We start from the raw sequence: 27,589 nt of genomic DNA on the forward strand, positions 1-27,589 counted from the left end.
TGTATGCTTGACCATCTTATCCACCTGTGATGCCATTTTCAGGGATCTGTGAACCTGAATGCCAGATTAAGACTATCCTTTAATGTCACATGTATTCATTATGAAATACAGTGAAACGTGTGTACTGTGGCACGTACATGGGCACTGTTTATGTTAACTTCAGAAAAAAATTTTTAAGAGTTCAACTTTGCTGTTATAGCATGCCACCACTAGAGTCCCACTCTGGACTGCCCAGCCCATTCCATGCCATCGAGTGTGTCCTACTGTGGGCTTCATCAGCCCATACCATGCCACTGAGTGTCCCACTCCACATGGAAGTGAGAGTTCCGTTACAGGCTGATTGACTGCAGCTACGCTGCCTCTGAAGACGCCGTCACTCCAGAGCCCATCAAAGGCACCTCCTGCCAAAGAGCTCTCTTTATCAGGTAAGTTTGATAAAAAGCGGAGTGGGAGAAAGTTTTTTTTTAAAAAAAAATGCAGACGAAGTGGAGAAACCTGGGCACAGGACTGTATGTCAAATGTTCCTAAGGGTCCTGCTATTTATTATATAATTCACACCAAATTTGATCTTCCAAAATGCATCAACTTCCATTTGTCTGGAATAAATTCAATCTGTCATTTCTCTGCCCAAATCTACAATCTGTATCCCGCTGTACCTTTTGACAATCTTCCTCACTATCTGCAGTTCTGCCAATTTTGGTGACATCCGTGAACTTACTAATCAGGCCACGAACATTTTCCTCCAGATCACTTATATATTACAAGCAATAAAGGTCCCGGTACTGATCCCTTGGAAGACCACAAGTTATTGAACTCCATTCCAAAAAGCACCGTTTCACTGCTATTCTCTCCTATGACCAAGCCAGTTTTGTATGCATCTAGCCAGCTCACCCTAGATCCCATGACACTCTACCTTTTGTACTAGCCTGCCATGAGATACCTTATAAAATGCCTTACTAAAGTCCATGCAGACACCATCCAGCGCCCTTGCCTCATTAATCATTCTTGTCACCTCAAAAAGAGCCATGACCTTCCTTGCACAAACTCATGCTGCCTATCACTAACAAGTCAATTTGTTTACAAACGTGAATAATTCGTGTCTCAGTATCATCTTCAACAGCTTCCCCACCACTGAGATCAGGCTCATCGGCCTGTAATTACCTGGATTATATTGGCCATTCTCCAGTCCTCTGGAACTTGGCCTGAGGTCAAAGAGGGTGCAAAGATATTTGTTAAGGTCCCAACTGTTTACTTCCTCGCTTCCCATAACATCATGAAATAGATCCTGTCTGCAGAGGGCTATAGATAGGTTAAGTGAATGGGCAAGTGTCTGACAGATGGAGTACAATGTTGGTAAATGTGAGGTCATCTATTTTGGTAGGAATAACAACAAAACTGATGTATTTAAATGGTGAAAAATTGCAGCATGCTGCTGTGCAGAAGGATCTTGGTGTCCTTGTGCATGAATTACAAAAGTTGGATTGCAGGTGCAGCTGGTAATTAAGGCAAATGGAATATGGTCCTTCATTGCTAGAGGAATGGAGTTTAAATATAGGGAGGTTATGCTGCAGCTGTATAGGATGCTGGTGAGGCCACACCTGAAGTACTGTGTATAGTTTTAGTCTCCTTAATTGAGAAAGGATGTACTGGCACCGAAGGAGGTGCAGATGGGGTTCACTAGGTTGATTCCAGAATTGAGAGGGTTGGTTTATGAGGAGAGATTGAGTAGACTGGGAATATACTCATTGGAATTTAGAAGAATGGGTCTCTTATAGGAGAAACATTTAAATTATGATGGGAACAGACAAGATAGAAGCAGGGAGGTTGTTTCCACTAGTGGGTGAAACTAGAACTAGGGGGCATAGTCTCAAAATAAGGGGGAAGCAGATTTAGGACTGAGTTGAGGAGGAACTTCTTCACCCAAAGAGTTGTGAATCTGTGCAATTCCCTGGTGAAGCTGGGGCTACATTGTTGAATGTTTTTAAGATTTTTTTGAACAGTAAAGGAATTGAGGGTTATCATGAACGGGTGGGTAAGTGGAGCTGGGTCCATGAAAAGGTCAGACATGATCTTATTGAATGCACAGCAGGCTCTAGAACTAGAAGGTATAATTTCAGAATAAGGGAGTTGCACATTTAAGAGAAATGAAGAATTTCTTCTCTGAGGGTTTGGAATCTGGGGAATTCTTTACTGCAGAGGGCTGTCGAGTCTGGATCATTATGTGTATTCAAAATTGAGAGATTTTTAATCAGCAAAGGAATCAAGGGTTATGGAGAAAATGAAAGAAAATATTTTTTTCAGAAACATCTGATTTCTGATTTCCAGCATCTTTGGCTTTTTTGAGGGTTATCAGATCAGCCATGATCTCATTGAATGGCAGAGCAGACTGGATGGGTTGAATGGCCTACTTTTGCTCCAATATTTTATGGCCATTTGGACCAGCTGAGTTTCTCCAACATTCTGTGTATTTTGTTTCAGATTTTGCTTTTATTAGAATAGCCAGAAACTTCTGGTTAAGATGGCATTGGAGTAGGATGCTCCAAGCGGAACTCCTCTGCTCCTTTTATTTATTTCTTGTTTCTTTTTCATTTTTCCCCCTTTTTCCTTTTTTTTTCCCCACTTTTTAGTGTTTTCCCCCTCTTGGTGTTCACCTCCACCATGGCAGGTTTTGGCTAGTCTCTTGGCAGGTCTCAGCCTGGTCTCTCGGCAGCTTGTGGCGGGTTTCGGCCTAGTTTCTCAGCTGCTCGTGGCGGGGCGAAGCCTGGTCTCGGTGCTCTCAGCCCCGCCTCTCAGAGGGGAGGCAAAGGCCTAGTGGTATTATCGCTGAACTAATAATCCAGAGATCAAGTTAACATTTTGGGTTTGAATCCCACCACGGCAGATGGTGGAATTTAAATTCTATTTTTAAATTAGAATTTAATTCTATTTTTAAGGATCTAGTGATAACCATGAATCTGTTGTCGATTGTTGGAAAAACCCATCTGGTTCACTAATGCCTTTTAGGGAAGGAAACTGCTAACCTTACCTGGTCTGGCCTACATGTGACTACAGGCCCACAGCAATGTGGTTGATGGTCGACTGCTCTCTGGGCAATTAGAGATGGGCAATAAATGCTGCCTAAAAGCAATTCCCTCATTCTATGAATGAATAAAAAAAAAAGTCGGCCAGTCTCATAGTGGCTCATCGTGGTGTCTCGGCGTGCAAGTGGATGATGCCTGGGCATGTTCCGAGGCACGGGGGGAGGTCGGAGCGGCGTCAATTTCAACAGTAGAGACAGTATCTGCAGTGGTGGTGTCAAGAACAAACAGCTCCGATCTATTGGAGAGCGAGATAAACGGAGGACTCATCAAAGAGTGTTGAACTTTTAGCTTATTCCTTTATTTTCATAGTTTAAACTATGAAAGACTTTAATGTTTACTATAACTTTATTTCTTTATTTTTCTACTTATTCTACAGGGTAATGCTTAACGTTTTAACTCTAGTTTCTCTTACTACTTTAAACCTAGGTACCTTGGTATCAAAGATGGCGCCATGTGTGGCGACATCAGATGCATTTCACTTGAGTATCCTTGACCATAAAAATCTGAATAAATAAATAACATTTGATGTCTGGCAAGGACATGATGGGCCAAAGTAAAAACTGAAAGAACTGTAGATGCTGTAAATCAGGAACAAAAACAGAAGTTGCTGGAAAAGCTCAGCAAGTCTGGGAGCATCTGTGAAGAAAAAGTCAGAGTTTTAATGTTTCGGGTCTGGTGACCCTTCCTCAGATACGCCCAGACCTGCTGCACTTTTCCAGCAACTTCTGCTTATGGGCCAAAGTAACCCTATGATCATGCGTGGAATTGATGCAAAAATGGTACCTGACCCCATGAGAATTTCCAACATTAATTTTTTTTTGTGTGTTTGTGTCAGATTCTCTACATCCACATTTTGCTTTTGTTATGATGCGCTGGTATAGAAGCACAGAGGCAGCCAATGTACTCGTGACACATAGCCACAGAGCCCTTCAGCCTAAGCAATTAAGGCGTCTGCGGGGTGACTTCAGGCCGCGGGGCGCCTGCGCACTGAGCCACCTGCCTGACAACGCATGCGTGGTGAGCGACAATGCGCCCACCAGCCGCAGCGACACGCGCATGCGTCGTCAGCTCGATTGTTGTTAACCCTGATGGACATGAGCGCTTAAATGACGGCGCATGCGCTGTGGGGCCCCTGGATTTTCGGAGGGAAAGTTGTTCCAGAAGATTCCTCGAACGAGGCGTCGAGGTGAAAGATGGTATGGATGAGTTAGTGAATAAGGGCAGCGGCTGGCCGGTAACTCTCACCCTTCACAGACGGTTTACTTTCAAGATTTTGAAGTGGGCTTTTGTAAAATTAAATTTCTCCTTCCAGGGGGAATCACATGCGGCAACACGAGGCTGGGAATGTAAGGCCCACATCACCATTATCGTCCTCAAATAAATACCTTTGCTTCTTTGGCAGGGCCCCTTCCTACCCAAAATACGCCATAAATTCCAAATACCCCATCACCCCCCCCCCCCGCCCCCGTACTCTATCACTCCCCAATAGCCTCATCACTCCCCCAAATATCCCATCCTCCCCTCAAAACCTCATCAGCCCTCATACCCTATCACCTCCAAATACTCCATCAGCCCTATACCCTTCAAATATCCCATCACCCCTCAAATACCCCATCCTCCCCACAAAATGGCATAAACCCCCAGTACCCCATCACCCCCTAAATTCCCCATCAATCCCCAATATCACCACTGTCAAATGTCCCACTGCCAGATATCTCCCAAATATCCCATCACACTCCCAATACCCCATCAACCCCAAATTCCCCAATACCATATTACCCTCAAATGCTTCATCACTGTCAAATAACCCATCACCCCCGAATTGAAACACTTTGTATGGAACAGCCAAGAAGTTTGAATTTGGCCAATTAATTTAAATGAAGCACCTTGATACAGAAAGCCAATTGAATTTAAACCTTATGGTGTTGACAACCTGAAACCAATCATATTGTAAGAATTTGATTATTTCATTATGGATATATAAGACGAGGGCATTTGGAAAATCGGAGAGAGCCAACTGCCATCTACCAGAGTTAGCACCGTTCAGCTCTCTGAGAAAGCCCATCTAATTGATCGAAGGTACCATGGTATTTTAGCTCAAAGTCCGCACAGGATAAATTACAGAGAGATTCAGTGGAAGAAAAGCATTCGCGGAGAGACTGGAGATGAAAGAATATTCAAGAAGGCAGTCTGTGAACTTGGAGAGATTAAGTTATAATTTATTGCTTCTCATTAATTGAGTTTATATTAGTGGGACTTGTCTTTATTTAAACAGCATTCAAGGAGAATTTAGACTAGTTAGGGAGTAGTTAGTCTGAGGGGGAATTGTCGGTTTGTTAGTAATTTTGTCAATTTGTTCATTGTTGGGTTAAATAAATAAATTGTTTCTTGTTACTTGTGAAGTGGAGATCATGGATTTTCTTTCTTTTAACCACTCTTTTAATAGATTACGAGGGGAAAGGCGAGCTTCTCTGGGTTTATCGGGGTAAATATTAGAAGGGAACCTGTAATCCCATCATAGCAGATTGAGGTTTGTGTTTTGATTTAACTACCAGAGAGGTTCAGCCATTCCCCTGTTGTAACAAAAATTGGGGGCACGAGTCTGGGATCTGGATGGATTTGGATAGATGGAGTCTGGGAGCTGGACAGTTTGTGTAGGGATCTGAACGGATTTGTACAGATTTACACAGACTTGAGAATTAGTGTCCTGGGTCTTTAAGTAAAATTTAGGTAAGAAAAATCTGTTTAATTTTGGTTACGTGTCGTAGGTTAAATTAAAATTGAGGGAAATGGTTCTGAACACTGCTAAAGAGGTTCTGGGATTTGAGTATGTTTCCCAAATTTGCCAAAAGTTTAGAAAGACAGAGGAAGGATATACTTTTAGAATTAGCCAGCAGGTTAAATTTGGGTTTAACAGGATAAAAAGAAAACTGAAATTGTAATGGAGTTAGTCAAGCGCTTAGGTATATCAGAGAAGCAGGCAAGTGCAGTGGAGTTACAAAAATTTAGATTGCAAGTGAGACAACTGGAGTTACAGAATAAAAAGGAGGCAAGAGAGTTTGAATTATGGTTACAGGCAGAGGAGAGGGAAAGAGAGAGGGAGAGAGAGAAGAGGGACAGAAAAAGAGAGAAGAAAGGGAAATAATGTTCGAGTTGGAAAGTATGAAGTTGGAACATGAAGCAAAAAGACTTCAAATGGCAGAAGGGAAAGTATAAAATAGAAGCGAGGATGAGCAAACTCATAGTAGTCAACAGCCTAATAGGGATATATAGAAATATGTCAAAACATTACCAAAATTCAATGAAAAAGATGTAGAAGGCTTTTTCATTTTCTTCGTGAAATTGGCTAAACGGATGAACTGGCCAAAGGATATGTGGGTAATTTTAATTCAGACCAAGTTGGTAGGCAGGGCTGGTGAGGTGTTTGCAGCGCTGTCAGATGAGGTTTCAAGAGATTATGAAGAAGTAAAACAGGCTATTTTGAGTGCCTACAAATTGGTACCAGAAGCGTATAGACAATGGTTCAGAAACATAAAGAAGGAACCAGGTTAGAGTTATGTCGTGTTTGAAAGGATTAAACGTAACAACTTCGATAGATGGGTGAGAGCATTAAAGATGGAAAAGACATATGAGGATCTTAAAGAGATTATTCTGCTGGCAGAGTTTAAAAACTCACTTCCGGAGATGATAAGAACTCGTGTTGAGGAAAATTATCAAAGTAAGGAGAGCTGCAGAGATGGTGAATGAATATGCATTAGTGGATAAATGCATAAGTTACATTCCGTGAGGGATAGAAATTGGGAAAAAGGGAGATTCTACAATGAAAAACAAAAAGTAGATCACATTGGGAGCAGAGATAGCAGGAACTGCAGATGCTGGAGAATCTGAGATAACAAAGTGTAGAGCTGGATGAACACAGCAGGCCAAGCAGCATCAGAGGAGCAGGAAGGCTGACGTTTCGGGCCAAGACCTTCTGAAGAAGCTTCATCCAGCTCTACACCTTGTTATCTCACATTGGGAGCAGTTTACTAAGAGTGAAAAAAGAAACCCAAGAGGGTGAAAAGGAGGTGAATGGCCTCAGGTGTTTTCACTGTAATGGAGTAGGACACTTAAGAAAGGCACTGGGATAAAGAATGTCAGCATAGAACCCCACAGTGTGGAAACAGGCCATTCAGCCCAACAAGTCCACACCGACCCGCTGAAGATCATCCCACCCAGACCCATCCTCCTAAACCTGCATTCCCCATGGCTAATGCACATAACCTACGTATCCCTGAACACTAGGGGTAATCTAGCATGGCCAATCCACCTAACTTGCACATCTTTGGACTGTGGGAGGAAACCCGGGCATCTGGTGAAAACCCATGCAGACACAGGAGAAAATGCACACTCCACGCAGACAGTTGACTGAGACGAGAATCACACCCGGGTCCCTAGCACCGTGACGCAGCAATGCTAATCGCTGAGCCACTGTGGTAGAAGATGTTAAACCAGTGGGATTAGTTGAGGTAGTGAAGGAAATCCCAAAACGAGTCGAGGAGCTGCAGGAGAATGTGCAGCTTAGTTATGGGCTGGATAGTGAGACAGTGCCTGATCTCTACAAAGACTTCACCTCTGTGGCTAATGTTTACTCAGTAAGAACAAAGGGAGAAGGTAAAGAAGTTACAATATTGAAAGATACAGGAGATTGTCAGTTTCTAATAGCAAGAGATGAAAGTGTTTGCAATCCTTCTGAAATGTTACCTGAAAGAGCAATAATCTGTGGAATAGATGGACAGAGATTTAGCGTTCCCCTGTGTAAGATCAGATTGGAAAGTCCAATCAAGACTGGAGAAGTGAAAGTGGGAGTGATTGAAAGAGTGTCAATTCCAGGAGCACAGTTTGTTTTTGGAAACAATCTAGCAGGATCAAAAGTGACAGCGAAACCCCTTGTAGTGGAGAAGCCGAATGAGAACCAGGGAACTGAGGAGTTAAAAGAAAAATACCCTGGAATTTTTCTAGACTGTGTGGTGACAAGATCCCATAGTCATAGGTTAAAGTAAGAGGGGAAAACCAAAGAGAAAGACGAAGAAGTTGAGGTCCAGTTAGCTGACACCCTGTTTGACAAAATGGTAAAGGAAGATCGTAAGCAGGTAGAGGATCAGTCCGAGGTGTTTAGTTCTGAAAGATTACTGGAGTTACAACAGAAAGATGAGACAATACAAGATCTATATCATAATGCCTACTCGGCAGAGGAATCAGAATGTATTCCCAAGTGTTATTACCTTGAGGATAGAATCCTAAGACGAAAATGGAGACCTTGGCAGGTTTGTGCATAGGAGAAATGGGCGGAAGTGCACCAGATTGTGTTGCCAGCTGCATACAGACAGGAAGTATTAGAGGTAGCACATGAATTACTGGTAGGTCATCATTTAGGAGTGAGGAAGACTCAGGATAAAATACAAAAGCACTTCTATTGGCCTGAATTGTATAAGGATGTGATTGAATTTTGCTGTACCTGTCATACTTGTTAAAAGGTAGAAAAGCCAAAGGAATTAATAAAACTAGTGCCTTTGGACCAGGAACCAGAGAAACAGGTATCAGTTACTGCCCCTCAGAGTGAGGAATCAGAATATGAATCATTTGATTTTGATATGCCTCAAAGTAAGTCAAATAATGAGGAAGTCATGGGATAGAATAGTGAGCTATCTGTCTCGGGAACAGAAGACTGAATTGAAAGGTTTGTTGCAGAAATATGAGGACATATGTGAGAATAGAATGAGGAGGACTAGTGCTATACTACATGAGGTTGAAGTAAGGAATGCTGTTCTGATAAAACAACACCCCTACAGGCTTAATCCTCTTAAAGCTACACAGGTACAGAAGGAAGTAGAAGTGATGCTCCAAGAAGACATCATCGAGCTGTATCAAAGTGCATGGAGTTTGCCGATCGTGTTGGTTCTGGAGCCTGATGGTACTCAATGGTTCTGCGTAAATTATTGGAAGGTCAACGCTGTAACTAAATTGGACTCATGCCCAATTCCAAGGCTGGAGGACTGTGTAGAAAAAGTTGACAAGCCACTGATGTCACAAAGTTGGACTTATTCTGTGGTTCTTGGCAAATATCTTTGTCAGAGAGAGTGAAGGAAATTTCTGTATTTGTAACCCTAAATGGGCTGTATCAATTAAAAGAAATGCCCTTTCATACTAAGAACACACCAGCCACATTTCAAAGACTTATGAACAGAGTTGTGGCAGGATTGACTAATTGTGCCGACTATGTAGATGACTTAAGTGATTTTTAGCCATTCATGGAAACATTACATTGTGCATTTGGCAGAGCTCTTTGAAAGACTACAGAAGGCAAAACTGGTTATAAAATTAGCAAAAACTGAATTCGCAAAGGCAGAAGTGATGTTCTTGGGACACAACATCAGACATAGAAGGATTACCCTGAGGAACACGAAGACGAAGGCCATTGAGGAACCCATCGTAGCCAAAGACCTGGTGGGGATCAGTTTACATATGTCCAAGCATTGCCTAAATTCAGCAAGAAGGATGTAGAAGCCTTTTTCATTTTATTTGAGAAGGTAGCTAAATAAATGAAGTGGTCAGTGACCATGTGGGTATTGTTGATCCAAACAAAGTTGGTAGTAGAACTGGTGAGGTATTTGCATTGCTATCTGGTGAGTATAATGAGGTGAAAAATGCCATCTTAAGTGCATGTGAACCAGAAGCCTACAGATAACATTTCAGGAATCTAAGGAGGGACCCTGGTCAGACGTACATTGAGTTTGAAAGGATCAAACAAAATAATTTTGCTACTGGAGATAAAGTGTTAGTGTTACTTCCAGTGATAGGTGAACCTTGAAAGACAAGGTTTAGTGGACCTTATCAAGTCAAAAGGAGATTGAAGTGAATTATTTGATAAGAATGCCATATAGAAAGAAATTGCACAAGAGTGTCATGTGAATATGCTAAAAAGGTATTTTGATAGGGAAGGAAAGCAAAAGGAGAATGTGTTACTATAGAGTGAAGAACCAAGTTCAGAGTATTCTGCATTGGACATTTTTCAACGTAAATTGGATAATGAGAAAGTTCTCAAAAATTGGGATAAATTAATTCATTATATTCATAAAGTAATTAATAAACTCAATAAATTATTGCATTACCTTCCAGTGGAAAATCAAAATGACCTGAAAGAGTTTTATAATCAAGGGAGGGAATGGCCTAGTGGTATTATTGGTGGACTGTTAATCTAGAAACCCAGCTAATGTTCTAGGGACCCAGGTTCTAATTCTGCCATGGCAGAGGATAGAATTTGAATTCAATAGTATATGGAATTAAGATTCTAACGACGACCGTGAATCCATTGTTGATTTTCGGAAAAACCCATCTAGTTCACTAATGTCCTTTAGGGAAGGAAACTGCCATCCTTACCTGCTCTGGCCTATATGTGACTCCAGACTCTCAACAATGTGGTTGACACTTAACTGCCCTCTGTGCAATTAGGGATGGGCAATAAATGCTGGCCTAGCCAGTGATGGCTAATCTTGTAATGAATAAAAAAAAATCACATGGGGAAATATGTGTGGGAATTAGCTGAGAAGTACTTACCTAATACACATTATGTAGATGTAGGAAATCCTGGTCCAATGAAGCACCTTGCTAATGGGCATAAACCCTCTAAAGTTGACACAGGTCAAAAAGAGATTGAACGCATTCTCAAAGTGAACACATTTGAAGTGAGTTGCAGTGACTGGAGCTCACCCATGAAATGGTGCCAAAACCAGATGGTAGCCAATGATTATGTGTGGACTATCGCAAAGCCAAAGCAGTTACAAAGTCTGATTCATATCCTACTCCGCATTTGGAAGACTGTATTGAGAAGATGGGAAAAGCAACTTATTTCTAAGTTGGACTTACTCAGAGGATACCTGCAGGCACCTTTACCTGAAAGAGCGAAGACAATTTCGGCTTTCGTGATGCTGAATGGACTATGTAAATTTAAAGTCATGCCATTTGGAATTTAAACTCTGTATTCCCATGCTAGTTTACTGTTTTTCCCTACAATTTCAATTCTGTGACAACACTTAAAGTATCTGCACCTAGGTACCCCGTACCTAAGACAATGCCTAGAGGCAACATTACAAACTTTTCACTGCACTCATTCAAATGCATGTGACAATAATGCATGCTGTGGTTGGTTCGCTAGCTGAGCTGGTTCGTTAGTTTGCAGATGTTTCATTACCCTGCTGGGTAACATCATCAGTGTAGCCTCCGATGAAACATTGTTGTGTTTTCCCACTTGTTATTTAAACTCTGAGGTCCGTTGAAGTTAATTACCTAATTTCCAATCTTTCTTTGCAGTGGTGTGTATGTAACGTCTAATAATTTTTGTGTTTATTGATGGCCTTCTTGGCGGAGAACGAGGCCTCTAGAAATTCCCGTTTTTGTCTCTGTTTTGGCTTGTCCTAGGATCCTGACATTGTCCCAATCAAACTGGTAGTTCTCCTTGTCTGTGAGTATGGAGACAACTGAATATTGGTCATGTCTTTTTGTTGCTAGTTGGTGTTCATGTATTCTCGTAGCCAGTTTCCTTCCTGTCTGTCCAGTGTAATGTTTGTCAAGGTCCTTGCACGGAATCTTGTATATTACATTGGTTTTGTCCATAGTGGGTAAGGGGTCTTTGGTTTATGTTAGCAGTTGGTGTAGGTTTGTGTTCTACTCTGATGCCCAGTGGCTGTAGGAGACTTGTGGTCAGTTCAGACATGTTCTTGATGTACACAAGTGTGTCAGGGCATACTGTATCTTCCTTTTGTTGTTTGTGTGACAGGCATCATCGGACCCAGCTGTTTGGGTATCCATTGTTTCTAAATATCTAATGGAGGTACCCTTCTCAATTTTGGCATAGGTCTGGGTTGCTGCAGTGTGTTGTGGATCATTTGAACAGTGTTTTTACACAAGTCCGTTTGTGGGTATTGGGGCAGTTACTGTTGAAACTTAGAGCCTGATCCGTGCGTGTGGCCTTTCTGTATACATTGGTCAGAAATTCCCCGTTGGCCCTGCGTTCTACCATCACGTCCAGGAATGGGAGCTGTTTGTTCTTTTTGTCTTCTTCTCTGGTGAATTTGATGCCGGTAAAAATGTTTATAAGTTGGTGTGTTTCTTCTAGTTTAGTCTGTTTGATGGTGACGAAACTGTCGTCCACGTATCGGATCCATAGTTTGGGTTGGATTTGCAGAAGTGCCGTGCTTTCGAGTCTCTGCATCACTGCTTCTGCTAATTTATTCTATTCTGTTACCACAAGACGATAAGAAGATAGAAAGACCTATTGGGTATTTTTCCAGAAAATTGAATAATCATCAATGGAAATATTTCATGATTGAGAAGAAAACCTTGAGCTAGGTTTTGGTGTTACAACATTTCAACATTGCGACATTTATGTTGCCAGTATCGGGTCTCAGACAATTGTATATACTGATCATAACCCATTTAAGCTTATGGAGAAATTTAAGGACAAAAATTCCAGACTGTTTAGATGCAGCTTATTATTGCAGCCATTCAGTTTGAAAATGATACACGTGGCAAGACGAAGAACGTAACTGCCAACGCGTTGTTGTGACTTGGTTGAAGAAGGACGGAGGTGTTCTGTGGCAGGAATAAATGGCCTGAAATAGACTATAGTAGTGAATGTTTGCTTGCTTAGAGTCAATGAAATGTATATGTATTGTAGTGTACTAATAGAGTAAGACTAAGGGTTTTTTTTAAATGAAGCTACCTTTGTATGTTGATGGGTTTTTTTAAGGGAAGGAAGTGTGACAATGCTGTGGCTTTGAGAGGGTATTTTGGCCTTTTTTAGAGAAGGAACAAAAGGTGCTAAGCTGTCTGTAAGAAAGTAAACAGCTTGTGAGGACTTGGGGATTTTTAAAAAAAAACTTGGAACAATGGAGGCAGTTTGGCTCGGTATAGCCAGCTCTCACAGACCAGGCTTTCAAGTTTGTTTTTATTTTTTAGGTTTAGCTTTAAGCAGCTGTTGTTGTGTGCTTGAAGAAATAGAAGCTATCTTTTTCCTCTCTTTTGAGTTACAGCTAGAAGCTGGGTTTCTCTCTGCAGTTGGGTTACCTATGAGACAAATCTATTTTACTGTATTTTCCTTTTTGTCAATGGTGTGTTAATGAGATGTTACTATATTGGAACAGTTAATTGGTAATAGTTGCTGTATCTATTATTCTATTTAGTTTTCTGGTAGATTTAAGTTATTCTAAATTCCTCTTTCTTTCGTTGTGTTTTGACTGTAGTGTTTAAATAGATTTGCTTAACATCGAGAATTTTGACTAGTCATATTACATCTGGAACACGGCATTTCACATTTACCTTAAAAATAAGAAAAGTTTAGTGTCTAGGCTGTCTTCTGAAAATATTTTGAGGGGGTCTGGTATGGTCCATAATGTAAATAACCCCTAAATAATTGTTCAACCCCACCCCGACCAAATATGCCATCACTGCCCAAGTACTCCTCCTTCCACTCTACCACCCCAAACATTGCTTCATCACCCCCTGCCCAAATACTGCTTCGTCCGCCGCACAACCACAAATACTACTTCATCAGCCCCCCAACCCCAAATACTACTACATCACGCTCCCTCCCTAATTACTGCTTCATCATCTCCCCAACCCCAAATACTGCTTCATAGCTCCCTACCCCAAACACTGCTTCATCGTCCCCCTCCCCAAATTCTGCTTCATCACCCCACTTCCCCAAATACTGCTTCATCAATCCCCTCCCCACAAACTGCTTCTTCATTCCCCATCCCCAAAAACTGCTTCATCACTCCCCGCAACCCCAAATACTGCTTCATCACTCCCTACCCCAAATACTGTTTTATCACAACCTCCCCTTCATCAAATACAGCTTCATCACCCCCATTCCCAAATACTGCTTCATCACCACCCCTCCCCAAATACTGCTTCATTATTCCTTACGCCAAATACTGCTGCATCACCCCAACTTGAAAACTGCTTCATCACCCTCCTTCCCCAAATACTGCATCATCACCCCTTCCCTGCCCCAAATACTATTTCATTACTCACTCCCCAAATACTGCTGCTTCAACCCCGTCCCCAATATTGCTTCATCACCCCCTTCTCCAAATACTATTTCATCTCCATTCTGCCTCAATTACTTCTTTGCCCCCTTGCCTCAACTGCAGTATTACCCTTTCTCTCCCAAAATACTACTTCATATTCTGTCTCTGTCCCAAATACTATATCACTCCTAAATAATGCTTCACCACCTCTGCAATACTACTTCTTCATCCCCAAATTTTTTTTTATCACTCCTCCCAAAAGCTTCTCCCTTCCACTCCCAAATTCCCAAGTACTTCAACTACCCCAAATGATTATTCACCTACTACCAAATACTTCTCCATCATCTCTCCCAAAAAATTCCTCATTCACAAATAGTTCTCTTCACCCTGCTCATATACTTCTTCAGCTACTCCCAAATAATTCTTCTTAATCTTGTCCAAATACTTCTGCAATTCCTCCCTAATATTTCATCATCACCTCTCCCAAATGCTATTTCAACTACCCCCTAAACACTTCTTCCTTACCCCACCACCCCATTTTTTTTTTTAACCTTCACACCCTCATGCCAGTCCATAAAATAGTCAGTGGGTAGGTACCTAATTTAAAAATAAACTTTCCAGACTTTCTAGCTAAGCATAGAATGGGGACAAGAAATAATTTCATGAATGCCCTGTTTTGATTCTGAATGGAAGGTATAAGACGCAGAAGCTAAGGAACTTTACTTTCTTAACTGTGGTAATCTTATTAAGTTGGTGGTATTGAAACACAGGCCTGAATTTTGACTCCCGAGTCAGGAGAATACCCAGTTCTAGAAGCATGATTTAGGAGAAAATGCCCCCAGCTGTCAGATTGTCTTTCCAGAAGGGCATGAGTTAACTGGAGTCAGGCCTGCCATCCACAAAACAAAATGACTGGAGGCAGCCCCAGGAGCTGGGGCAGGGAGGGTGGAGAGTGATCCAGGACTTCATCGCAGATATCAAAAAAGACAGTAAAAGAAAACACACCCCTATTTTGCCATTTTATGCCCCCAACCATCTTCCCATGACCTCTTGTACCCACTATGCTAACCTATGACCCTCCACGCATTCCCATGGCTGTTCAGACTCTTCTTGTGTCCTTTCAACCTTCTTGAACCTTAATCCCTTTATATCAATGTATGTCCCTCCAACTTATCCCTCTAGCCTCTGTGCTGACTTGATGTCAATTTATGGTAACTCATGCCTCCATCTATTACCCTTTGTCCTTGCATCTTCTATGCTAACCCAGTATCCACTATGAGCAGACCTCAGGAACCATGCTGAGATGAAATAAAGTAAAAGTTCTGAATGTCTATTGATTAATCTATTCACTACATTAAACTTGATTCAACAACTTCATTATTTATAAAAATAAACATTTATATTCATAGACTCCCTTCAAATATTTTATAAACATTTGAATTTTTTAAAATCAAATTGTAACAGATAGGGACCCTACTGCGTTAATGATAGGGTGTGAAATTAATCATGCAACACAAATCCCATAAAGATGGCCCTTGGACTCAGGTCAATAGTTAGAGTGAAATAAGCAAGTGTCTGTTTTAAAAAAAACTATTTGCAGTGCTGATTAAATCACAAAAGGTATTTTACCTGTCCCAAAGCTGTCCCAGGGCAGATGCAAAAGGGCAACTACCTCTTAAAAAGGGTATTCTATCTCTCCCAAGTAACTGTTTCTTCTGAAAAGCCTAAAGCCCACAAGACGTGTTTTGGACAAACAACAAAAATTGGATCTGTTTGAATGTAGCTGCACTTCAGCATTTATTCATTAGTGAACCATGGATGTGCAAAATACAATCTTCCCTGTAACCTCCCTGAGGTTAGGAGGTGTTGAATTTTGGGTTGGGACTTCTGGAATCTGGCTTCCGGTGCCATTTAGACTCATCTACAGATGGCGTCCACCTCTACGAAATAAAATCAGCACACCGAAAGGGCACTGGATCATGAACATCACCTATTACAGAATGTTAAGGGAAGTTAGGGTAGTGTGTCCGAATTCCAATCCTTCAGTGACCCCAATTCTGGATTCACCGCAAGAGAAAGTACCCTTTCCAAGTCCATCTTATCAAGACCTTTCAGGATCTTATACATGTACTATACACATGCACACATATTAAATTTTCGTGACTCATGCATTAGAACACCCAGATCCCTCCGAACCTTAGAATGCTGCAGCCATTCTCCATTTAAGCAGTACTCTGCCTTTTTTGTTCTTCATGCCAAAATGAACCACTTCACATTTTCCCATTTCTATCTGCCAAAATTTTGCTGATCCACTGAACCTATCTATATTGGTTTGCAACCTCATCAAATACGTCAATGGGTTCACTTTATCCGCAGTGCATGAACTCCAATAGGTTGGTTGAATGTGATTTCACATTCATAAAACCATGCTGGTTCTTCCTGATTACATTGAGATTTTCAAAGTGCTCAGCTGTACCTCCTTAATGATAAATAACTAACAACTTCTCCATGACAGACATCAAGCTAATTTGCTTGCGCTTTCCTTTTTTCTCTATCTCTCCCTTCTTTAATAGAGGGCTTCTATCTGATACTCTCCAGCCTGAAGGAGCCTTTCCTGAATCTAATGAATTTTGGAAGTTTAACACCTATATGTCTACCGCCTGTTCTAAGACGGTGAAGTCCATCTGGAACCAGGGACTGATCAGACTACATCTCCACCAGTTTTCTCAGTACTACTTACCCAATTATTGTAACTTCGTCATATTCCTCTCTCCATTCCAGCCCCTGATCTACAGTTATTACAGGGATGATTTTTGCGTCAGTTTTGCAGAAACAAAATATTTGTTCTTTTCACCAGCTATTAAGTATTTTTTACTATTAACTCACCATTCTCACTCTCTAAATGATTAGCACTCACTTTGCTTACTCTTTTCCTTTTGAAATACCAATAGAAATTCTTGCTACACATCTTTAAATTCCTCTGATACTCTCATTCTGCCTCCTGATTAACCCTTTGTTCATCCTCTGTTAATAGACTCATAGAGATGTACAGCACGGAAACAGACTGCTCGGCCAACTCATCCATGCTGACCAGATATCCTAAATTAACGTAGTCCCAATTGCCAGTATTTGGCCCATATCTGTCTAAACCCTTCCTATTCATATACCCATCCTTTTAAATGTTGTAATTGTATCAGCCTCCACTACTTCCTCTGTCAGTTCATTCCGTGCATGCACCACCCTCTGCGTGAAAACGTTGCCCCTTAGGTCCCTTTTAAATCTTTCCCCTCTCAGGGTAGACCTGTGCCCTCTAGTTTCGGACTCCCCTTCCCTGGGGAAAAGACCTTGGCTATTCATCCTATCCATGCCCTTCATGATTTTATAAACTTATAAAAGGTCACCCTTCAGCCTCTTACACTCCAGGGAAAATAGTTCCAACCTATTCAGACTCTCCCAATAGCTCACATCCTCCAACGCTGGCGACATCATTGTAAATCTTCTCTGAGCCATTTCAAGTTTCACAACACGTTTGCTGTAGCAGGGAGACCTGAATTGAGCACAGTATTCCAAAAGTGGCCTAACCTATATCCTGTACAGCTGCAACATGACCTCCCAACTCCTGTACACAATGCACTGAACAATAAAGGCAAGTGTACCAAACACCTTCTTCATTACCCTGTCTACCTGTGAATTTGTTCTTTATTTTCTATTCCAGTTAAGGCCAGGAAGACAATGCAGTAGTTCATGAGTGATCAGGCTTTTTGGGGGAGAGGAGTGGGAAAGAGAGTGGTAGATATTAATCTGATGATATAAGTGGAATGATTTGAATGAAATGGAGTTAGCCCCCCAATGTGTGTGGATGAGAAAGTAGGCAAGAGAGAAGGGCAGAGAAGCTGCTTATAAATCTCAATGAGCTTTTCAGAGGCAACACAAAAGGTAGCTATGGATGTATTCAAGGGGGATTCAAGCTGAGAATGATGGCAGGAGGACAAAGAAGTAGTGATGAGTTGGATAGCGATGGATGGAGCAGAATGTCCAGGAAGGGGAAGGAAAAGTAATATGGCTGATGGACAGTGATAGGGGGAATCCGAGGAGAGGCAAAAGAAAGGACTATAGAAATAATGAACATAGGTTTGGAGTGATAGCCAAAATGTACAGTGAATGGATACAGAGAAAATTTGGTTTGCGTTGAAACTGCAGAGATCAGTACAGGCATGTCATAAACAGGATCTTTTCCCCCTTGCTCTTGACTGCAGAAATTGTTACACTGGTATATTCTGTTCCATTAATATTTAGAATAAAATACAAATATCAATATAATGGCAATTAATCAACTGTCACCTCACAGGCACACACCTTCACTGGATCAGCAACTCACCAAGCACAAACTCAGAAACAAAGCTTAAGTTTTTCTGAAGAAGGGTCTAGGCCCGAAACGTCAGCCTTCCTGCTCCTCTGATGCTGCTTGGCCTGCTGTGTTCATCCAGCTCTACACCTTGTTATCTCAGATTCTCCAGCATCTGCAGTTCCTACTATCTCTTAAGTTTGTCCTTTATGTTTGGTATCTCCTTGTCAGTGATTTGGTTGAGGGATTTAAATGTAATATTTCCAGGTTTGCTGATGACACAGAATCAGATGAGTTTGAGAGTGGTGATAAGGATGTAAAGAGGCTGCAAGGCAATTTAGACAAGCTGCGTGAGCTGGCAAAAGCATGACAGGTGCAGCATAATTCAGATAAGTATGAAATTGTCCAGTTGGTCTGAAACACAGAATAGCAAAGTATTTAAATCGTGATAGATTGAGAAATGTTGATGTACAAAGGTGTCCCGATACACTGGTCACTTGAAATCAAGCGTGCAGGTGCAGCAAGTATTTTTCTAAAGCAAATGGAATGTTGCCCTTTGTTGTGAGATGGTTTGAGTACAGGAGCAAGGAAGTCTTAATGCAGCTTCGTGAGCTTTCAGAACTCCAGTTCTGAGGAAGGGTCACCGGACCCGAAACGGTAACTCTGTTTTCTCCTTCACAGATGCTGCCAGACCTGCTGAGCTTTTCCAGCAACTTTGTTTTTGTTCCTGATTTACAGCATCCGCAGTTCTTTTGGTTTTCATTGTTTTGGAGGTTGTTCAGAGGAAGTTCACTAGATTAATTCCAGAGATGAGGGATTTGTCATATGAAGAGAAATTGAGTAGTTTAGGCCAATACTCTTCTGGAGTTTAGAAGAATGAGACACGATCTAATTGAGGCAAATAAGTGCTAAAGAATTGACAATGTAGATGTAGAAAGGATGTTTCCTCATGTGGGGCAATCTAGAATGAAAGGTCACAGTTTTAGGATAAAGGGTTGCAGATTTAAAAGAGATGAGAAATTACTTCTCTCAAAAGGTTGTGAAGCAATGGAATTCACAACCTCAGACTGCAATGAATGCTGGGACATTGGTAAATTTGAGAAGAAAATAGACAGATTTTTAATTAATAATGCATTGAAGACTTATGGCGAGTGGGCAAGAAAGTAGAGTTGAGGCCAAGGTGAAATCAGCCATGATCATTTCAAATAGTGGATAAGGCTCGAAGTGCTGAATTGCTTACTCATGCTCCTAGATCTTACGTTTTAAAGAGAATGCAGCAAATGTGTACCAGACTGATGCCTGAGCTGGCATGAAGATTTGTCGGACGGCTTGGTGGCTCAGTGATTAGCACTGCTGCCTCACAGCGCCAGGGGACCCGGGTTCAATTCCACCCTAGGGCGACTGTCTGTGTGGAGTTTGCACATTCTCCCCGTGTCTGCGTGGGTTTCCTCCGGGTGCTCTGGTTTCCTCCCACAGTCCAAAGATGTGCAGGCTAGGAGGATTGGCCATGCTAAATTGCCTGTATGTTCAGGGAAGTGTAGATTAGGTGGGTTACAGGGGGATGGATCTGGGTGGGATGCTCTGAGGGTTAGTGTGGACTTGTTGGGCCACTAGGCCTGTTTCCACCCTGTAGGGATTCAGTGAAGTTGTCATGAAGAGAGATTGGGTCGAGTGGACCTGTATTCACTGAAGTTTAGAAAAATGAGACAGGATCTTATTGCAATGCATAAAAATCTAACAGGGTTGGACAGACTGGATGATATTTCCCCTGGCCAAAGATGGGGATCCAGAACAAGAGGTGACAGTGTTAGGATAGCTGGTAAACCATTTCGGATTGAGATTAGAAGTGTTTTCACACTGAGTGGTGAATTTATGGAATTCTGTGCCGCAGAAGGCTTTGGGGGCCAAGTCATTGAATTTATTTAAGAAAGATATAGATAGACGAGACAGATGAACAGATAGATTGATTAATTGCTAGCAGCTAAAGGTGTCAAAAGATATGGGGAGAGTGTGAGAGTATGGCTTTGAGAGAGAGGATCATCCATGATTATCTTGAATGGGCTGAGTATCCTATTCCTGCTACTGTTTTCTGTGCTCTTTATTTTCAGAGGGTATATTCTCAGAGTAAGGGGTTGTCTATTTAAGACAGAGATGAGGAGGAATTTCTTCCTTAGGGTAGTAAATCTGTGGAATTCTTTACCACTGAGGACTGTTAAGGCTCAGTCATTAAGCATATTGAAATAGCCGACTTGATGGATGACCTAAATTTTGTACACCTTATGGTCTATCTGGCACTAATCACCAATGGTTTATTGCATAAAAGTATTTGTCCACTCTTTGTGACAGCCCTGTAAGTATACATGAGGCACACTAAAATTATTTTTATCATTGCTTTCCATCGGATGTTATTTTGGATTGCCAAAATAATTTTTTTATATTCAAAATCTTCATTTAACAATAAATCATATTTGCTGAAACCCTATTTTTAACATTACGGATTGGAGTTTCCTTGTTCATACATTCAGGCCATCCAGTTCACAGTGACCCTCCAACGAGCATCCCACCCATACCCACACCCCTACCCTATCCCTGTAAACCCGCACTTCCCATGACTAATCCACCTAGACTGCACATCCCTGGACAGTATGAGCAATTTAGCATGGCAAATGCGCCTAATCTACACATCTTTGGACCGGGAGAAAACCAGAGTACCCAGAGGAAACCCGTGCCAACACAGAGAGAATGTGCAAACTCCACACAGTCAGTTGCTCGAGGGTGGAATCGAACTTGGGCCCCTGGCGCTGTGAGGCAGCAGTGCAAACCACTGAGCCTGTGAATCAGAAGAGAAATTCTTCAACCCTTTATAGAAATGTCTACTTGATTACAGTCTTAGTTTTGTAAAGTACTTACCAAAAACATCATAAGATGCAGGAGCAGAAGTAACTCTGTCAACCTTTCAAATCTGTTCCACTATTCAGTGAGATCAATGCTGATTTGATAATTCTCAACTCCACTTTCCTGCCTTATCCCCATATTTAATGAAGCAGCCTTCACAGACCTTTGCAGTAAAGAATGCTACATTCACTACCTAATAAGAGAACAAATTCCTCATCATTGCCGCCTTCATTTGGCAGCCCCTTAAACTGAGATTATGTCCTCTGTTCCTAGGCTCTCTCACAAGGTGAAACAGCCTCTGCATCTACCATTGCAAGACTCCTAAGAATCTTGTTCATTTTACTAAGGTCTCCTCTCATTCTTCTTAACTCCAATGAGTACAGGCCCAAACAGCTCATCTGTCCCTCGCAAGAAAATCTTCCATATCCGGAATCAACCTGGTTGATCTCCTTTGGACTGCCATCAGTTCCAGTATATCTTTCCTTAGACAAGGGGACTAAGATTGCTAAAAGTAAGCATGCAGGTGCAGCAGGCAGTGAAGAAGGCAAATAGTATGTTGGTCTTCATAATACGGGAATTTGCATACAGGAGCAGATATATTGCTGCAATTATACAGTGCCTTGGTGAGTGCATGTTTTGCAGTTATGACTATGAAGGAAGTGTAACAAAGGTTCATCAGTCTGATTTCTGCGATGACTGGACTGATGTATGGAAGACACACTGAATTGAATAGGACTGTATTCACTGGAATTTAGAACAGTGAGGGTGTTTCAGGAGGGTTGTTCCGGGTGACTGGGGAACCCAGAACCAGGGGTCACTGCCTATGTATATGGGATAGGCCATTTAGGACTGAGATGGGATGATTTTTTTTTAACCAGAGAGTGGTGACCCTGTGGAATTCTCTGCCTTAGAACATCATTAAGGCCAAAACATTGAAAGTTTTCACGAAGAAGTTAGATATAGTTCTTGGGGCCGAAGGGATCAAAGGGTACGGGGAGAAAGCGGGAGTAGGAGATTGAGTTGGATGATCAGCCATGATCATTTTGAATGGTGGAGCAGGCTTGAGTGGCCCAATAGCGTACTCCTGCTCCTATTTTCTAGGTTTTTAAGACTGTTCATAGTATTCCAGGTGTAGTCTAATGAGTTCTTCATGCAGCTTTAACAGAACATCCCAGTTTTTATCCTCCATTTTCTTTGAAATAAAGGCCAACAGTACGTTTGCTTCCCCATTACCACTGAACTTGGATGATAGCTTTTTTTTTTATTCATTCACAGGATGTGGGCAGTGCTGGCTAGGCCAGGATTTATTGCCCATCCCCAATTGCCCAGAGGGCAGTGAAGAATCAATCACATTGCTGTGGGTCTGGAGTCACATGTAGGCCAGATCAGGTAAGGATAGTAGTTTCCTTCCCTGAAGGACACTAATGAAACTGGGTTTTTCTGACGTTCAACAACAGTTTCACAGTCATCATTTGACTCTCAATTCCAGATTCTTTTGTTGAATTTAAATTCCACCATCTGCAATGGTGGGTCTCAAATCTGAGTCTCCAGAGCATTACCTGGGTCTCTGGATTACTAGTTTAGTGAAATATCAGGCTTGTTGTCCACCATTAATAGTTCTAGTTGAGAAGTACTTTAACGCATTTCTTACATTAAATACACAAAATATTTTTGGATTATAAGCTTCATTTAATTAAGTAGGATTACTGCAGTTTGTGCTTTGACTTAACCTGTGTACTGATATTTGCACTTCTTGTCCCGTAGCATGAATGTATCTCCATCCACATTGGCCAGGCTGGTGTCCAGATGGGCAATGCCTGCTGGGAGCTGTACTGCTTAGAACACGGTATCCGGCCTGATGGTATTATGCACAGGGGCTGGGCTTACGGAGCTGCAGATAACTCCTACGTTACTTTCTTCAGTGAGACAGGTGCTGGAAAACTTGTCCCAAGAGCTATGTTTATTGACTTAGAGCCAACTGTGATTGGTAAGTCTAATGAAAACTGGTTCTTGATCACCATTTTAATTTTAAGCCTTCATTTCTTTTTCTAAACATTGATTGGCATAACGATTTGGAACACTAATACAAAATACTGGGGTCGCAGATGGTCCACAGATGCTGATCAAGCGATAACCACTACCATAAAAAATCTGCTCAGGATTGAGTACATAAAGCGCGCATACAAAACACAATAAAGTGATTGAAACATACTGATACTGGAGAAAACTATTAATTTGAACAGCGATAGTAGGAACTGCAGATGCTGGAGAATCTGAGATAACAAGGTGTAGAGCTGGATGAACACAGCAGGCCAAGCAACTTCCTGCTCCTGTGATGCTGCTTGGCCTGCTGTGTTCATCCAGCTCTACACCTTGTTATCTCTATTAATTTGAACAGACTGGACTTGAATTCTCTCAGGCCTAAGCCTTCATCCTATCCAATAATACTTAAAATTTCTGACCCGGGTGTTTAAAACTGGGTGATTATCAGGTCAACTGAGAAGATGAAAGTCCCGTGCTTAATGACAGTGATGGAAGTACTTGCAACTTTAGAGCTTCCGTTTCCTTCCGCTTTTACTGTCCTTTCAGTTCAGCTGTTTGATGGACATGTACAGAAAAGCCGAACAAAGATAAACTGACTTCTGAAAACTTCTTACTTTTCTCTCTAGATGAGGTCCGTACTGGTACCTATCGACAACTATTCCACCCTGAGCAGCTCATTACTGGCAAGGAAGATGCTGCCAACAACTATGCCCGTGGGCACTACACCATTGGCAGAGAGATCGTTGATCTGGCGCTGGACAGAATACGCAAACTGGTAAGAGATGTTTAATGCAATGCCAGAGGTCCAAGTTCAACGTCACTAAATGCATTAAAGATATGGACTCAGAGTATTCCTCCTCTGTCCCCAACCACCACCACCCTCCCCCCACCCCCAGGTGAATTCTCAGTCATACCTGGGAAAGGGAGAAGAATGAACAGAGGTGAAGAACTTCTTTAGGAAAGAGTGAAGGAAGGTCATGAAGCAATCCATGGTATTGTCATTGACTACTTATTTACCTTGCAGCAATGTCATTAGTTTCTCAGTCAGCAGTAACTTGAAAGGAAGCAAGAGAATGGAGACGTTTGTAAAACATTTTCAGTGCAAAAGTAAGATGCTGTTGCATTGTGGTAAAATTTCAACTGAGTAAATTGCTGTATTTTTTGACTAAAGGACTTACTGTTATCAGTTACAACGCTGGAGATCGCTCTTCACTTTTGGCCACAGGGAATTGATAATTGAAAGAAATAAAACTCCTGATGGCTGTTATGAGAACAAACAGTCTAACATTTCCAGAGCACTTTCATGACCTGAGGACATTTCAAAACCATTAACAGGTGATAACATAGCATCAGACAAAATGGGAGCAGAAGTAGGCCATTCAGTCCATTGACCCTGCTCCACCATTCAGTAAGATCATAGCTCATTCTGGCTGTAGCCTTAAAACCACTTTGCTACCTACACCCTCCCCATAACTCCTGACTCCCTTGCAGATCAAAAATCTATTTAACTCAGCTTTAAATATATTCAGTGACCCAGCAAAATTCCTCATTTCTATCTTAAATAGGAAACCTATTATTTTTAAAGATTAGACTTCAGTTTTATCCTTCGTTATCTAGAATAGAATAAAATAACTTTTTAGAAAGAATGATGTGGACATTGTTTCATTGCTATTTCGTGTAGCTTGCTATACTGAAATGTTTCCCACACTGCAACAGTAACTAATGTTCAAAATTGCTTAATTGTCTGGAAGGTGCTTTAGAACGTGCCGAGATCAGAAAAGATACTACATCAATCTAAGGATTTTCTTCTTTCCCAAAATGAGGGGGAAAGTTGTCTATTGACCTCTTCCCCAACTTCCTTCTTTAAGAACATTTACCACCAGAAGAAATTAATAAGAACTTTGCCTTTTCAGTTAAAATTGTTGCCATTTTGATTCTTAACATAGTTAATCTAGCATTTATCCATTTTCTTGTAGGCTGATGATTGCACTGGACTCCAGGGTTTCCTCTTGTTCCATAGCTTTGGTGGAGGCACCGGTTCTGGTTTCACTTCCCTTTTGATGCAGTGTCTTACTGTCGACTACGGCAAGAAAACCAAATTTGAATTTACCATCTATCCAGCTCCTCAGATCTCAACAGCTGTAGTTGAACCCTACAATGCCATCCTCACAACCCACACCACTCTTGAACATTCTGACTGTTGCTTCATTGCAGACAATGAAGCCCTTTATGACATCTGCCGCAGAAATTTGGACATTGAACGTCCGACCTACACCAACCTGAACCGGCTGCTCGCTCAGGTTGTGTCCTGTATTACGTGCTCCCTTCGCTTTGAAGGTGCTTTGAATGTTGATCTTATAGAGTTCCAGACAAACTTGGTTCCATATCCACGCATCCACTTTCCTCTGATTGCCTACGCCCCTGTCATCTCTGCTGAGAAGGCTTACCACGAGCAACTCTCGGTGGCTCAGCTCACCAATGCTTGTTTTGAGCCAGCCAACCAGATGGTCAAATGTGACCCTCGCAATGGCAAGTACATGGCTGTAAGTATGCTCTATCGAGGGGACGTGGTGCCAAAAGATGTCAATTCTGCTATTGCCTCCATCAAGACCAAACGTTCCATTAGATTTGTGGACTGGTGTCCAACTGGTTTCAAGGTTGGCATCAATTACCAGCCTCCAACTGTTGTACCTGGTGGGGACCTGGCCAAGGTGCTACGTGCCGTGTGTATGTTGAGTAACAGCACAGCCATTGCTGAAGCCTGGGCTCGCCTCAATCACAAGTTTGATCTGATGTACGCCAAGCGTGCCTTTGTACATTGGTACGTGGGTGAGGGGATGGAAGAAGGGGAGTTCTCAGAAGCTCGTGATGATTTGGCAGCCCTGGAGAAAGACTATGAAGAAGTTGGTATTGACAGTGCTGAACTTGACCGTGAGGAATATTAGAAGACTTAAAACTTTGTTCCAAAGATGAAGCTAGCAAGGGTTAATAAAGGATTAGCTTTTCTGGTCTCTGCAGTTTTCTATCATGTCTGTAACCACAGAAGCATTTCTTGCATTATTGACTTAAAAATAGAGACTATAGTGGACTTGATTAAGTGGTGGTGTCTAGGACTACACTCGTGTTAGTTAAAATAGTGAGTGTAGCTGGGCCATAGTAGTTCACTTTGTCCTGCAGCAGTAGATGTACTGAACAATACAAGATCCTGAGTGGTATCGAGAAGGCAAATGTGGAAAGAATGCTTCCTCTTGTGGGTGACTTCAGAACTGGAGGTACAGTTTAAAAATTAGGGGTCACCTAGGAAAGAGATGAGACTTTTTTTTTGCTCAGAGCGTTGTGTGACTTAAGAACTCTCTTCCTCAGAAGGTAGTGAAGGTGGGGTTATTGAATATTTTCAAGGTGGAAATCGATACATTCCTGATGGGCAAGGGAATCAGACATTTTTTGGGAGTAGGAGGGACTTTAGAATTCAAAGCACAAAACACAGCATGATCTTGTTAAATGTCAGAGCAGGATTAATGATCTGCTTTCAGCTCCTAATTTTTATGTTTGTATGCATAACTGGCCTCAGCGCAACCAGATTGGCAAAATTGATCAGGGTGCTAGTGTCCTTGACAGTCTCCATGCTGGCTATGCATTGGTCATCCTTTGAAATTATTGTGCAACACACCAGCCAAAAATTAAAACATCAGCATGTTTAAACAAATAGTCTGTGGACTTCAAAAGACTTATTAAAGGCAATGTTGCGGGGTGTCTGTTTCTGATCCTCCCCCAGAAATGTCCAGATCAGGCCAGAACAGGGTAGGGCTCTGCTCTGATACACCTTTTATTTGATTCCTCTGTTGTCAAACGCCACAGACTCCTATGTGAATGAACATCTCATCCTTTGGAATGACACTGCAGCCAGCAATCAGTGCTTGTAGGTGGAGGATGTGAATGTGTGGAAGGGAAGAAAGTTAGCAGGAGAAAAAAAAGAAAAAAGATCTTGCTGTTTGTAATGTTTTTACTGCAGTAATAGCACTGGGAACTAAATTAATTTCCCAGACATTAGCCATTAATTGTGCATGTGAATAAACAGTATAACTGGACACTCAAGTCAGAACAATAATCAGTTATTTCCTGATCCAATGGGGACACAAATCTTCTATGATACCTTG

At 41.7% G+C, this 27,589-nt stretch overlaps 1 protein-coding gene across 2 annotated transcripts; it reads left to right on the top strand.

The window, feature by feature from the left end:
- The first annotated feature begins 4,169 nt into the window (after positions 1-4,169).
- On the top strand, positions 4,170-27,589 carry LOC109919235 (tubulin alpha-1B chain-like). 2 transcript variants are annotated; one of them, XM_048598921.1, is made up of 4 exons: positions 4,170-4,276; positions 23,154-23,376; positions 24,059-24,207; positions 25,409-27,589. In XM_048598921.1, the coding sequence occupies exons 1-4, from the start codon at positions 4,274-4,276 to the stop codon at positions 26,375-26,377; spliced, it is 1,344 nt and encodes a 447-aa protein (XP_048454878.1). In that variant the 5' UTR covers positions 4,170-4,273; the 3' UTR covers positions 26,378-27,589. The 2 variants fall into 2 exon arrangements, with proteins under 2 accessions (XP_048454878.1, XP_048454879.1); XM_048598922.1 differs by lacking the exon at positions 4,170-4,276 and adding an exon at positions 22,734-22,778.

This window comes from Rhincodon typus, chromosome 7 (genome assembly GCF_021869965.1).
Source record: "Rhincodon typus isolate 14 chromosome 7, sRhiTyp1.1, whole genome shotgun sequence".
Taxonomy (NCBI): domain Eukaryota; kingdom Metazoa; phylum Chordata; class Chondrichthyes; order Orectolobiformes; family Rhincodontidae; genus Rhincodon; species Rhincodon typus.